The 15,966-nt window shown below is 36.2% G+C and overlaps 1 protein-coding gene and 1 long non-coding RNA gene across 2 annotated transcripts; both read left to right on the forward strand.

The window, feature by feature from the left end:
• The first annotated feature begins 645 nt into the window (after positions 1–645).
• LOC105398374 (E3 ubiquitin-protein ligase siah-1) lies at positions 646–8,412 on the forward strand. The gene is made up of 7 exons (XM_038107971.2): positions 646–802; positions 3,827–4,042; positions 4,191–4,334; positions 4,752–4,886; positions 5,230–5,350; positions 5,876–5,988; positions 7,116–8,412. The coding sequence occupies exons 1-7, from the start codon at positions 779–781 to the stop codon at positions 7,797–7,799; spliced, it is 1,437 nt and encodes a 478-aa protein (XP_037963899.2). The 5' UTR covers positions 646–778; the 3' UTR covers positions 7,800–8,412.
• A 127-nt stretch (positions 8,413–8,539) lies between these two features.
• On the forward strand, positions 8,540–15,109 carry LOC105398373. The gene is made up of 4 exons (XR_005253848.2): positions 8,540–9,463; positions 10,196–10,350; positions 12,131–12,253; positions 12,363–15,109. It is a non-coding gene; the product is annotated as an uncharacterized LOC105398373 (long non-coding RNA).
• The last annotated feature ends 857 nt before the right edge of the window (positions 15,110–15,966 follow it).

Below are 15,966 nucleotides of genomic sequence, written 5' to 3' on the forward strand. Positions count from 1 at the left end.
CTGCACCCACTTTTCGCCAGAGTGTTAGTTAATGTTAGTCCCAATGTAATAGGGGGCGGGCCAATTGCCATTTTACGGGCACATCCAAGACCCGAGAACAAATATCTGTGTTTAAACAAATATCTGCCCCAGCCGGGAATCGAACCCGGGACCATCGGCTCAGTAGTCAGGGTCACTAACCACTACGCCATTCGGTCGCCATTAATACTTACAGTAATTAATAACTTTTTACTGACTTATTGATTTCACAAACGTATATGTTGAATGTAAGGATATATTGGTAGGCTTCTTGCATTTTTGGTGTTTTCGGTTAATAAGTCTCTAAGTTGATACCAATTATCACCGGTTGCTAACTCTCAAAAAGTTACAAAATACGGGGGCTGATCGCTCTTGGACGTCTCAAAGCAGAAGGTCAGGCCAAGGTTACGTCCACGACTTACGTCCGATAGTTTGAACAGCATAGTGTATCGTGTCAGCACCTTTAAGGCGCCGACAGCCGCGACTGATAGTGTGTACGGTTTTTTGTGGGACAGTTCGCTCTCGGACGTCTTTGTCGTTGACTATTCCTATAACTCAGAATAATAACTTTATTTTTGTAGCTGGCAACACGTAGTTAATATTTTTTATACTGTAGGTGGCAACATTATATGACGCCATTTGTAATTGTAGCAACTGAAAAACAGCTGTGTGGATTTTATTTGTTGTATTTCCATCTGTTATTTCAGTTCGATTATAAATAAAATATTTTATCATATTTTTCCATCAAGCAGGTGATGCGATGGCGAATACTACTGAACTAAAGGTATGATCTTTATTTTTTCGTTATTTGAGAATGTTGAGATGGATGGTTCCCATTGTTCGACCTTGTCGGTTGGTCGCATTTTTATTTAGAATAATTTCGTCTGCAGTTGCTGACTAGGAAAAAACCTTGCATCACTGGGACACTCAACCTTGCTTACAATAACATTTTATACTTTTGAGCTCCGGATTACCTTTAAACTTAATATTTTGACCGTTATTTAATGAGGGTATGCAAACATGTATACGGTATTACTTCATGTATTTTTTTAATATTAATAATGCAGGTACAAATAAATTATTTTGTAACGATATTCACAGACTTGATAACAAAACGAAAGTAGAGAATTTAATGTAACCAAACTAACAACAGAATAGGTACCTATGCCAACGATATAATAAATTATTAATCGTGCGCAGTTTGTATGTTGATGTTATTTTGAATTTCTTTATGTTGGTAGGTATAATTATATATATGCGGATTGCGAATGGTTTGTTTGTCCACCCCTTAAAATTGAATTTCTTTAATAAAATTATAGGAATACCATACAGAATAAATACCATGTGATCCTATAATGTACCTGCAAAAATGTAGTAAAAATATGAATTTTTATGTTAACAAGAGTGAAAAGTTTAACATTTACAATCAAGTAGCTAAGTACGGTGGCCTGCGCCTAAAAGTATACAGGCGGAGTTTTTAAAATTGCGATCTCAAGCTCACGTGCTGCTCAAGCACATCCACATAAACACCACTGTTACACATATCACACACAACACGTCCCCGGATTTATAACAGATGTAGCTGGTCCCTTCATCATCAGGGATCGCTATTTTAAAAACTCCGCCTGTATACTTTTAGGCGCAGGCCACCGTACATATATTTATAAATTAGGTACAAATAAATAATTATCAACTGCATCATGTTTTCTATACATTCATGAGATAAATCTCACAATATTTTATTTTTAAGAAAAATCTTTCTGTTCGTCACCAAAAAACTGTAGCTTTCTGTGGCTTGTACAAGCCAATAGTGTAGAATCTCTTCTCTAATTTGTTGCCACTCACCATTGTGGGTTGGCATACATTTTTATTCATAAAATCTAAAAATTCTTCTTTTAAGCTATGAGCCAAAACCAAAAAAGTATAAATTGTTGAGCAAGTAAGTTATCTTCAAATATTAATTTGGTAACAATCATGACAGATATCTTGCATACACTCTCACCTGTAAATCCCAAAGGGGAGACTCTCAAGCAATGACGAATTTACTTGTGTCATTGCTTGCAAGTCACTAATTAAAATCTGCTTTTGAAATGTAGTTATTCAAATAGTTTTTATCCATTGCTACAATAGGTTACTTGATTTATATCAAATTTGGCGCCATAAATGAGTATTTGAATTTACCTAACAAAACCGAAATATATTGATTCCACAAATTGAATTACAAAACCAAAAGAAAAGGAAAAATGAATGCTGAAAACTCTTCCGCCATTTCGGTCATGAAGTGACAGGATGTGATGTCAGAAAGGTTGAAAATAACTAATGTCACTCTGATATATTTTATCCATGGAAGTAATAATACAACAGGAATGCGCCAAAATGATGCAAACAAAAATAGACCTAACGAATTCACCTTAAGATTTATATTTGAAGTGAAAGAGGCCGCGAGCCGATAGAGAGGGTTACCACAGAGCCCTTCCTCTCTTTCTAACAATTGCCAGGATTTAGTTGTGTAAACTTTAGTAGATTTTGTACGAAGAGAGCTATGCAAAAAATATATTAAATTAACTTATAGACTTCTGTACATATCATATCATTTTGAAAAACAAATTTATAATAAATCATTATAAACATGTAATTTCAATGAAATATTTGGTATTTGTATGAATAATAATTTCATAAAAAATATTGGTAGTTTTTCTAAATACTTTACGACAAGACCGAAGTTGTCAAGATGACGGATGACGTTTATACTGTTGTGAGAGACGTTATGGTTAGGGTGACCATTCATTCGTACTTTTGAATCACTTTCCATTAATTAGGACCTGTTTCATTCAACTTTTTGTTTTATTTTATACCTAAGTATCATTAGGTATTATTGTGGCTGTTATCTTATAAGGCTGGTAAAGAGTTATAAGCTGTTGATTTTTTTGGTCATAGATATGATTATTATAAGATAATTTATCAAGCTTAAAACCGGCGGAAGCACTTAGGTTGAGATATTTATTTTGAAATCTTATGATTTTCATCAACTAGACTATGTAAACGGAACACCCACAGAGTAAACACGTTTTAGGTACATAGTTGCGTTTAATGTTAACCTGTTTTGACACTTTCTTGTCAACACTACACCCAACTTAATTTTATTTACTTAAAATTATATTTTCCCAAATTTCAGCTTTCCTTCCAATGAAGAAACATAGCAAAAGTAATTCTCACAAATTTTCACAATGTCAACACAATGTTTACTCAATTGTCATATCACCAAAATACATTCGTACCTACATTGCAATCGAATTATTCGAATAATAGGTGACTTTGAGACCATCGACACCTATTCGCGACATGATAGATTAGAAGTGATGTCTCATGAATTACCTAAAATTATGGTCACCAAAAATAGAAAGAGATGGAGGGCTCCGTGCTGACTATCTCTGTCGGCTCGTTTTTTTGGTGCAGTGCGCATTCCTGTTGTATTATTACTTCCATGATTTTATCTATTCCCCTAGCTTTGTTGTCATTAGTTAAATGTCAAATTATTGTTTTCTACCTGTGTGACATCACAGTAGTGATAAGTTATGTACAAATATGTTTGTTTTCGCCTTTTTATGAAAACTAGAACTATTAATGTTAAAGTTTTGCGATTTGCTAGGTACAAAAAATTTTATATAGTATATTAGACCTACTTTAAAAAAGAGTCAAGTAGCCTATTATACTACATTTTAAGCAATAGAACCTGTGTACACATACCTTGACAGCCTTAGCCTTCTTTCTTCAGTATATAGTTCTTAAATTAGTGTATTCTTTCCAGAGTGACACATTGCCAGACCTTGATGATCTCCTGCAGTGTCCAGTTTGCTACGAGATCCCGGCCGGTCAGATATTCCAATGCAATGAGGGGCACCACGTGTGTGGGCGTTGCAAAGTGCGCCTCGACCAGTGCCCTGTCTGTAGGGCACTGTTTTTCGGCACTAGGAACTATGCCATGGAAGAACTTATTGCCAATGTTAGAAAACTGCAGGCCTTTGTGAGTGATTTTTAAATTTATATCTATTTCAAATCTATAATTAAGTATTCAAAAATTTAATTCCCTTCTATTCTATTTTGTCTTACCAATTTGATGCAATGTGACTATTATTAAAAATAGGTTATCTAATATTGCTTTTACTTTGCAGAAACTGGGAGGCAAGATGACAGTGACCTCTGTGGGCAATGGATCTGGCTCTGGTGGTTCAGAGAGCACAACCTCCGCTGACAACTCTGTGGCTGGAGCTCCTCTGGATGGTAGTGTTGAAGATGGAGACATTGAAGACAATAGAGTTAGTACACTTTTTTACATACGAAAACAGCAATCAATAGTAGTTTCCAATCTCTGAAACAAAACATAAATGCCCTTCTCACAAAAACTTAGACCAATTTTAACAGATTTTTAGCGCTGTCAAACGCCTACAAAATCGGTCAAATTTCGTTTTAATCACTTGTTAAACAGTGTTTAAAGGTTTTTGTAGTAGTACAGAAAGACTTAAATATTTTATGTTTGCTGATTTTTTGCTTACCTGCATATATGCAGGTAAGCATTTTCTACCAGCCAACCATTATAATGGTTGGCTGGTAGAAAATGCTCTTAGCATTAAGCCCACCTTTTGTATGTATGTATTTTTTATATTTGTGCAATAAAGAATTAAATAATAATAATAAGTTGAAGTGATATCTAAAGGCTACCTTAATGTTGTTAGATAGCGTCGCGGGCGCCGGCGGCCTGCAAGGGTCTGTTCCGGTGCCTCTGCTGCAAGGACGGCTGCGCCGAGCGGCTGCCCGCCGCGCGCCTGCTCAACCATCTGCGCTACTTCCATTCGCCGGACCTGCTTGAGGTGTGGAACTTTGGCTGAACCACTATAACTGGATATTGTGTGGAACTATAGGCTTATTGCCGCGAATACTTTGGAAAGGTGTCAAATAACATGACCGCATAAATGAACCAAGCTATCTTTACATGAGTTATGTTTTAAACTGCTAATACGGAAAAATCCTTACAACATTATTAGATTATGGTTGAAATATTATTTAAATAATTTAAAGGAATTCAATACGTATTTTACTTAATTGAGTCGAGTTGAGTTGCCTATGATTCCTAATAGGTGCCTAATATTATATGTATTATAGTTCTTCGAGTTGCTGTATAGATAGACATATAAAATAAAGTGTATGTTTCAGGGCAAGTCTGACAACGGCGAATATGTGCAAGCTTGGCAAATCGCTACTGTTCCGGGCAGGATTGTTATAGCAGTCAGAGTATCTGATATGGGAGTGTTCTTCTTAGTCATCGAAATAAGCAGTAAGTTGCTTTTATTTAACTAAATATTTAATCCATTCGCAGAAACCTAAAGGCAACCCACGTGTGACGATCTTGACATACTTATTGCTTTCGCTTCCTGTACATTAATATTGATTCAGTGCAGAAACTCAAAATTTGACTCTTGTTAAGTTTGGCTCCATCATTTATATTTAATTCTCTTAATACCTATATGACTGTGGTAAAATATAACGTTTTCGAGGAAAGGTGTTAACGTGATAAGTCACGTAAGCATGTAATCATACAAAGAAAAAACAAGAGTTTGATAACAAACAAACTTTCTGGGTAATGATTTTAAAAAATATTTCAACATTATAAATGCTACATCACTCTTGTGTGTAGAATAGGCGTGTATTATTTTCATGAAATTCCCACAGGCGAATGTAAGCTCGTACAGAAAGAAGCCACATATTTAAATTAATGAACTGATCTATTTTTGTTTATTTCATTTATTATACCTACATGTATATTATTTATATTGCTAATGAGATAATATATTTTTTTCAGAACAATCTCTCTACGCTTGGGTTTCAATGGCCGCTGCGCCGTTAGTGGCCCATGACTTCTGTTACACGATCACAATATCCGGCAATGATCGGGAGGCCATATTTACAGATTGTGTAAGTAAATCTAAAAAATTTATCAGGGCCAAAAATCTAAAACCTAAAGTATCCTTAATGCACTCTTAGATTTGAACAGAAAAAGGAGTTCCTGTTGCGCGATAATACAGACTGCACACTTGATACTATAACGATGTTATTTTGCCTCTAATATTTTTTATGTTGGACCTCTAGTTCGTCGTCGTTTATGTATTTCACATTGTTTTACGTTCTGCAGATATTTTTATTTATCAGGTAGGTACAGTTCTCCCATATTAATAATGCGCATGCAAATCTTCGCAAACTGTCGTATTCCCGGAAACACCCGAATCATTGAATCGTACAAAGCACTTGCATTTTGATCCTTGTTCGAAAGAAATAGTAGTCAATATCATGTGACACATAATCGAAAATAATTTGGGCGGTTGGTGGCTGTCACCGATCAGTCAAGGGTCTCAAGGTCAAGATCAATATTACTTTTGTGGAATTATAAAGAGCTGCAATTACACATCGTTCTTGTTATTTTTTTCAAATGTGAATTTAATTTCAACTTTAATTATTTTTGACGATGCCATATTATGAGGCACATTTAAGAATAAAATATACGTCACATTGATAGACTTAACTTTGCCAATTAAGCCACACCCAAAAGACCAAGTTTATAATTGTAATATTATTGTGAATGATCAGCGCTGTAAATACTTTTGAACTGAGATTTTAATGTAAACATTTTTATTAATGTGAAATAATCAGTGCTGTAAATACTTTTGAACTGAGATTTAATTTTTTTAATATAAACCTGTGTTTGAAATCCATTTCTCTTTATAATTTCAAACCTTCTTTCATCCATCTTTACATCAGCTTCAGTAAGACACTTGAAAAGTACCTACTGTAACATTTTCGAAGTAAATTTTAATATTATGGATTATCGAATCAAATTTCGTTACTGATAAATCAATTATCTCTTTTAGCACCAATTACATAATTCTACTAAAATTTCATGAAGAAAATGCACTTAACCACTCTAAATACATAATAGTTTTCTAACGCTCGGGAATACGACCGTTGCCGAACAATGACGAAGATTTCTATGTGCATTATCAATTTTGGGGAACTGTACAAGATATTAACTACTCTTTCAACTGTAGGTTTGGTCGGTGCGATCATGCGAGGGGGCTCTAAAGAAGCGTGGGCGCTGCCTCGTGGTGACAGGCGGAGACGTGCGCGCGCTGACCGCGGCCGCCAACGTGAGCGGGCGCCTGGCGCTGCGGCGCGCGCCGGCCGACCAGCAGCCGGCCGCCGCGCAGCCCCGCGCCGTGCTGCGCGTGGCCAGCCGGGGCTCCGCCGCGCCCGCGCGCGCCTCCATCGAGCCCTTCCTGCAGGACCTGCAGGACGACGTGGCGCGCCTGTCCCGCGCCTTCGCCACCCTCGGCCGCGAGGCGTCCGCCCTCGCACGCTCCGAATCTCAGCTTCGCGCAAACGTAGCGGCGGTGCGCGCCCGCGAGACGCGTCTGCCCGCCCCCGTCGTCGAGGAGCCTCCCGCGCCGCTCATGATCGCCGCTGCCGACGAAATCAACCCAGTCCTATCCCGCAACGCTCGCCGGCGCATGCGCTTGCGAATGCGGGCGGCCCTTGACGCAGCCCAGTCGCCGGTGGGGCGCGCGCAGCCGGCGGAGGCGCCCCCCGCGCCCGCGCCCGCCCCCGTGCCCGCGCCCCGCGCCGTGCCGCCGCCTGCTCCAGCTCCACATGTCAACGAAGGACCATCCAGCGGAGCTCCACAAGCACCATCTCAGCAACGCACTAACAAAAAGAAGCGTCGTCAGCGTAGATAAATTGTAATTGATTGCCTGCATGAATTGTAGATCTTATTTGACAATTATACAACATATTTTGGCATGTATTAATGAAGTGACTCGAAGTATAAGGTGTAATACTTTACGTGACTATTAGTTGAGTACTTAACTACTTACCAACTGTTTCTCTGGGGTTCTAGCCGTCGCTTATCTACTTATTGAGTACCTATTGTAAATAGTTGACCTCCTCAGGCCGCAATGCTAAAGTGCTGTGATAATGTTACATGAAAAATATGCAACATAATAAACTTGAACTATTATTGTAGATACTTAAAAAGGACCACAATATTGACAAAATTTACATGGTATCCAACCCCAGAGTGGGATAACAAATCGTGATTAAGTGTTATAATACGTGGAATGATGAATGCATTTTAACAATATTATTTGTTTAATTATTATGACATAATTTTTACGTATCTCATTATCATAAAATTCATAATGGACACTAATAAAATGACTTCAGTGTGAATTGATAATTGTTACATTCACTAAGAATGTTAAATTTGTTATACTTAGGCTGAGTATCGTATTATGATTGCTGCTATCATAAGCAGATAAGTTGTTTTTAAATATATTTAGATAGACAATACTAAAATGTATCATTTTATATCCCTTGGCCATGAGGCTTTCACCCATGGAAGTACAACTAAGTAATTATTACTTCTTTGCTTTCATCTCATCATCATCATCATTAGCCTGTAGCAGTCCACTGCGGGACATAGGCCTCTCCCAGAGCACGCCACTGGATGCGAGCTTTCACCTCACTTGACTGAAATTCCGTATTGGTAAATTCAGTGAAGTGTGGCGAAGACCTAAGTAAGCTGTCCCACCAAGATCAGGAGATATTGGCAACGGCATGCGTACTAATCCACACCTACGGATGCCGTCGCAGCAGTGAGTAGGTACCTATTATGTTTTGCAGCTAATCATAAAGGCCCACATTCACTGGCGCACAGATCCGCAGATTTGTCGCTGGCGACAAGTCCGCGAAGAAATCAGCGTGTGAATGGGTAGGTAGGTGGGTGGTCTGGGTTCGCGAACGCTGAATAAAGTTGACAATCGACTGGAGTACAACTCGGGGTTCGTGTAGGTAGTGTGTGGCGATGACGGATTTGTCCACGGAATGGTACGGCTCGCGGTGCGTGAAGTGAATGGGGGTGCTAGGCCGCGTCCACGGCGGCGGGTAGAGCGGCGGCACGCACTATTATTATCTGTGACTGCCGAGCCGTCGCCGCCGCCCACTCGCATCGCATCACCCGCTCAGCCCGCTTGCGTCGTGGACGCAGCCTTAGAAATCTTATGCGTGACAGCTACATTATTCTGAGATATGGACTAGTTATTATTATGTGGGAAGCTTGTCGTTGGACCTTGACATGAGACTTTGACAAGTTTGACATATCGCTCTACTCTGTAATAACTCTGTATTTTTTTCTTATTTTTGGGGGAATGTTGTTTGTTGTTGTGTTGAATTAAATTTTATTTCTGTAATGGTTTATTTATCTTACTCACAACACAACAGTTCATATCTGTAACTAAATAGTAACTGAAAGGCTTACAGTCTTAATGAATATATAATTTACATAAGTGCGTTTTCTTTAAGTGATTTTAGAGGATCTAAAACTTACTACTAACTTTACTAAGTAAGTACACAATCATTAGTGCCGATTATTATTTTATTCTTTAAAAACATATATAATGTACACATAGTAGCATGAAAAAAAGGGTTTTTGTTTGATATGGCTAAGTATTTATGTGACTCTTGTACCATCATCAATGTATGGCCTTGGTTGCTCAACAATGCTGCTGTTACTCAGATGATAGAGAGCACTTATGAAATAAAATTCATAATCAGCTCCAAAAAAAACACAGCTCTATGTGTTTTTTTTGCCATAATACATTATACATGTAAGTATTGCTACTATAGCCAAATATGATGCATTATGTTTTTACTCTTTTATACTTAGCCATTGAACTGCAGATTTTTAGCTTATTAGGAAGCTTAATCCTATGGTAACCACTAAGCAGCAGCAGCATCACTTATAAGGCAAAGGGAACTATGTAAAGTTTTTAATACAAACTTTAATAGTTTTCAATGTATTCAGTGGGTACTATTTAAATCTTTGGAGTCTCTTGCCCACCCTTCTCGGTGTATTTTTGATTCAGATTCATTAATATATTTGATTCAGTTAAGCATGATAAGCTCTTTCTATGAAATTATGTATATATCTTGTGTTACAATTATGATAAATGATATACATTCCAACATTCACACCTACACTACCTACATCAATGTAGATAATATTTGTGTAGCTTTATTTCTTGCTATCAGATTCTGACTAGATTTCGAAATGTATTTTTTTTTATTATTTCAGATGTAACTATGGATGTGGATATTGTGGATTTAGATGCAGATATTGAGATAGATCCTGATCTATTCATTAAATGTCGTCTGTGTATAGAAGAGATTGGATCTTTACATATACATCAATCACTGCAGGCTCAAATTAAATTCTGTTTCGATATTAATGTAAGTATTATTTATTTTGGAATTCCTACCTTTACAACAGAATAGAAAGGAATACTCTTTATTTTTCACCATTAAAGGAAATATTACTTGTAAATAAAATAGAAATAAAAATTACTATTATTTATTTCTTAAAGAAATCTCTACCAGACAACCTTTGGATGGAAGAGACAATTTAACATAATTTATGGTTGCAAGGTATACTACTTAAACAGTACATACATACTATCAAGTTAAGTTAAGATTAAATTTAGGGATGGCTGTGAAAGAAAAAAAAACACTCTGTTGAAGCGCATGAGTTTACACACCGAGCAGCACATACTAACATCTAATAGGCTAATTAGATCAATTGTATTAGGGACTAACACACTCATTCACTTGCTGATCTTCTAATTTCAATACAACAGTCATATATCGCCAGCTCCCATTCTATTCAAAAACCTCCCGAGACTCCTGAATACAGTCTACCATAAAGATGGTAGCATTTGCAGAGTTAAAGCATTGCAAAGTTAACATTACCTGTCTCTAATATAAGGTTATTTAATTCCAACTAATACTGTGAATTAATTTAAGAATGGTAAAATAGAGGAACCTCCTAATACAGTATTTTAATTAAATGGAGATGATTCATATTAATTTCTAGGATTTTGCATTAAATAATGTTGTCAAGTCAATTTCTTTGAAAGTTTTAATAGAAAACTCCAGACATAATTACATACATAGTGCAAATTGTCTAGGCATGTTTGGAGTCTGATCGCAGTGTGTGCGATATCTCCGGGTTCCCCTCATCTGGCCTAATCTTTATTGCCCTAAACTCGTTTCGCATAACTCGTAAGGTCTAAACTTTTTTGGTAGAATCATCACTTCACCAAGTCTTATGTGGCATAAGACTCGTTTCGTCTAAAACTCTTTTGGCACAAACTTGAAACACCTAAGTCTCGTTTGCTCTAATTGTTCGTATTGGTATAATCTTATTTCTCCTAATATTATCTTTACAAATACTTAATTAAGTATGTTTTAAATGTACAAATTGTGGTATTTTTCTCCTACATCCCGAAAATCACGATATTAAATGAACAAAATATCGAAAGTGAATGACCATTATAATTATTACAAACGCCATTAAACCCCATGAGATCAAAAACTTTAAGATAGGTGCGACGACGAGCAAAGCGAGGAGGAGCGTGTTAGGTGCACATTTTCGTCAAAAGCAAAGCGGAGTGCAGCGAAGCGGAGCGAAGTGGAGCGGAGCGTTTTCCATTTAGCGGCCACAATACAAGGCACCAGTTTGCGCTATGTAGGGAGACGCTCCATCAAAGTTAAAGCCAAACGAATATTATTACTTTATCTATAACCTATGCCATAGCATTATTAGGCTATTAAAGATTTGGCTATACCACTATTACCTAGATTATGCGAAATACCTTTTTACTAAAAGAGATTTATGCCATACGATTTTCGGCGAAACGAGATTTTGACCAAACGTTACTATGCAATACGAGATTAGGCAAATAAATCTTAGGCCAAAAAAGGAAGAACCGATATCTCCACATATTATTATTATTATTGGTTTTGTTTAGTTTTCACCTTCTTTTGGAGGTATATTTTTATTATGTATTTTAATTTTAATTACACTCAGAGCTGACCATCTAGTTGCATTCTTTGAACTTGGCTTGAAGTGCTTATCTTTTTTTTTAAATTCCCAACATTCTTGTGTAAAAAGCAATGTTATGAAATGTTTTGTCATTTTGCAATAGTGAGAGCTAATATTTTTTGTTTCCAGGTTCAAGACTTTGACTACCTGTCTAAATTATTATGCAAAAAATGCAGAACTATTTTGGAAGACTTTGCTACAGTAAAAAAGAAGTTCCTTGCAAACCAAACAATATTACTAGATAAAGTAAAGGTACCTAATTTAGTTTTTTTATTAAATTATATTTCTAGATGTCTGTGTATGTCCTACTAACCCAAATCTAATTTCAACACATAATATAACAGACAAAAACTTATTACAGTCAAAGGAAAACACACGGGAAGGTAATCAAACAAAAGCAGAGTGTAATCATATTAAAGGAAAACACAAGGAAAATGCAGATGAGGAAAGTGCTGATCACGTAAAAGAGACCCGAAAAGAAGAATTTAAAACAACAAAAAACACAAAGAAAAGAATTATAAGAGATTCACTTTTTATATCAAGTGATGATGAAGACAATATCAGTCATGGTCAGTATGTCCGTCGTAGCAGTAAAAGGAGAAAAACTAAAATCTTGCGTTCTACAGAATCATCATGTGAAAATGAAGTGGAGCTTGTAGCTAAGGAAAAAGAAACCATTGATGATGACAAACAACTCTCATGGGATCAATGTTATCAAAAGTTGTACATATGCAGGTTTTGTGATTACAAGGACTACACAAAAGAAGGCATAATTATGCATGGTAAAATACATTCTAAATTGATGGATTCCTATAAGATTTTAAAGAGACATTGCACAATCCGAATGGAAAAAATTGATGATAGACCAAACGTAACTGGAGACGTGGTAAATGTTGTCCTAAGCCTTGATAACATTGTCTCTGGTGCGAATAATATTAGTTATTACGTCAAATATATTTTGCCTGAACAATGTTGCGAGAGTAACCAAATATCTACATTGAAAAATATTGCATGTGATTCTTCAAAAGATATAGTTACAAAATATCGTAACAGAAATGAAACCGTTGTTCTTGAAGGTAGTAAAATCCCAATATCTGATGGAGATAGCAATACAAACAACAGTGTAAAAAAAACAAAAACTGTTTCGGTGTCATCTGATATTCCATGTATTGATATTTTAGATACTTCATCTAATGATAGTACTGTGCAGTTGAAAGATAAACATATAACAAAGAATGATGCATTAAAAATTATTAAAGATGTCTCTACTGATTGTTTTAAAAACTACCGAGCGGGTTATAACAATGTTTCGCAAAAGAACGCAAAGAAAAAAAAATTGAATAAAATTCTTCAAACGAAATTATTGAGAGTTAAAAAGATGATGCCAACAAATGTACCCAGAGGTTCAAAAACACCTGATCTTTTGACGTATTTACAATACAAAAATGCTCGCATAAACTGGATACCTGTATGCAAGAATTTTTCTTGCAGAATCGTTTCCGAAATGACGCCACAGAATACAAACGAAAATTTTACAGGCTGGTATGCTATCAAAAATAATGTAGATTTTGAAGTTAGAGAAAGAATCCCAGATGATTTTCAATGTGATCAAATCCCAGAGAAGCCCAATGATTTACATAAGACAATAGAAAATAAGGAACTACAAACAAACATTTATGAACCAGATATTAATAATGTCGTTGACACAAACGCAGCCAGTGCGAATGCCACAAGTGAAAATTCTTCAACAACAGTTATACCAGTTGAAAATAAAAATATAAGACCAGCTGTATCACATCAAATTGTGGACATAAATTTAGAGCAAGGCAACAAACTTCTCAATACTAACCCTGTAGCTAATCCCAAACAGCTTCAAAAAATTAAATTTGTACCTATTTATGAAGAGAAGGAATCAGTAGATTTAAATGGTCCATCGAAAACCACCGTGATTGTCAAAGATAGCTTACTTAAAAATATTCTTTCTCAAGGATCGCCATTAGTAAGACAGAACCAGCAATCAGAGTTGCCTATGCCTATTATAACGTCTACAACTTCCTTAGCAGAAAAGTTCAAAACCACACCCATGAGACAAAATAGTATAGAGATTAGTAATAAAACTGAGGCACTATCAGATCAAAGTAATGAAACGGAAATTAGTATACCACGAATTAAATGCAAACCAGTATCAGAGTTAATGCCTCAATCAATCCAACCTGTTCAGGAAGTGGCAAGTGTAAGCCTTGATTCTGTAATTTCAAAAATGAAACCTATTCCGTCTGGACAAGTATCTTCTTTTACTGCTAACGCTCAAAGGGACACAAGGAAAGTTACAGTCAATAGTGTTCACTTACGAAACTCGTCATCAATAAGTCCTATTGAATACTTTAAAATTGTGCTAAAAATGCACGGTCTGGAATTGATAACACAAGTAAATTATGTGTTAACCCATGACTTTGTGTGTCTTGTAAAATTTAAAGCAGTGTTTCCTGATAAAATAACTATATGGCTCTATTTATTTGCACACAAAAGTACATTCTGCTTCAAGCTGAAGAATTTGACGGGAGAAATGGACCTGGACCTGCTGCCTCCTGCCTGGCAGATGAAGATCCTGCAAGTCTATTGCGAAGTGTCGGAAAATGTTCTGCAATACTCTAGGACATTAAATGAAAGGATCCATAGCAACGCAAAGCAATTTGTTGTACTGCTAAAAAATATTAAGTTTACGATTACTCCAGTTTAAGGTGTAATAATATTTACTTATTAGAATAAGTAGTTAGTGTAAATATCTTACTTCACTGATATGAGACGCTAAGAAATATAATTATGTGTAAGTAATGAAATTGATAAGGAGTAAATACCTGTAATGTAAATAATTAAATATAGGTTACGTATGTAGCTAAAAGTTCATTAATATTAGCTTTTCGAAAAAAAACAGTTTTATACCACTAACCTCTGTTATTTTAATTTTAGTACAAACTTACTTAAATATAGGTTAGGTATTCGTAAGTTTTTTACAGACTAGCTAAAGGATCATAAATATCAGCTTTTCGAAGAAAAAAAACTGTTTTGTAGTTGTACTTACTTACATATAACATGTAATTAGTTACTTACCTCGAAAAACTTAAATAACTATAACAAATGTTATACATTTATATACCTATTACAAAAAAAATATTGTTTTATATAATGTTTTTTTTTAGAATTTTGGAACTTACTATTCTATTTTATTCTCTGTGGGGATGTAAGTCCTTGCACTTGGCTCTCTCGAGTGGAAACTTTGTGCATATCACCAAGGTCTAAACTGCCTTCCTAAACGTGGACCATTTCCCACCACGCTGGTCCACTGCGGGTTGGTGGGTTCACATGTCTAGATGTGCCTAATCTGGATATGCAGGTTTCCTCACGACGTTTTCCTTCACCGTAAGAGCGATGGTATACATTGTACTTAAGTTAAAAGAACTCATTGGTACATGTCAGCGCCGGGATTCGAACCCGCATCTCTTGCGTGAGAAGCGGGCGCTTACCCGACTGAGCTACCACCGCTCTAGGAACTTACTAAACAACATTTACTCACTGAACTTTGGCACAAACATAACATACCCAAGGTACCCAAGAACAGACCCCTTAGCATGAATTTTCATCGTGTACGTGAAGTAGAGTCCATCGAGTAATTTTGTATGAAAATATGAACAGCGACCCTGGCGGTCGGTAGCAGAACAAAAAATTCCCTACAAAGTTCAGTAATTTCACGTCACTATCACGATGAGTATTCATGCTAAGGGGTCAGAGTCAATAGGTATGTCAACCACCCTGAGAACAAATAAATTTATAATTTCTGATTCGGCCCACTATTCCCATTACCCATTAGTTACAGTGGTAATACTGAGACTGCTTGGGTGTTAAATTTGTAGATACTTAGATAGAATATTCTTTATTTGTACAAAATAATATCATAAGTACTTAAC

Source organism: Plutella xylostella, chromosome 15 (assembly GCF_932276165.1).
Source record: "Plutella xylostella chromosome 15, ilPluXylo3.1, whole genome shotgun sequence".
Taxonomy (NCBI): Eukaryota; Metazoa; Arthropoda; class Insecta; order Lepidoptera; family Plutellidae; genus Plutella; species Plutella xylostella.

Excerpts from the sequence above, each read along its gene's own strand:
- LOC105398374 (XM_038107971.2), top strand. The coding sequence starts at position 779 with ATGGCGAATACTACTGAACTAAAG. Across the intron at positions 803-3,826 it reads CGAATACTACTGAACTAAAG|AGTGACACATTGCCAGACCT; the intron begins GTATGATCTTTA and ends TATTCTTTCCAG. Across the intron at positions 4,887-5,229 it reads ATTCGCCGGACCTGCTTGAG|GGCAAGTCTGACAACGGCGA; the intron begins GTGTGGAACTTT and ends TGTATGTTTCAG.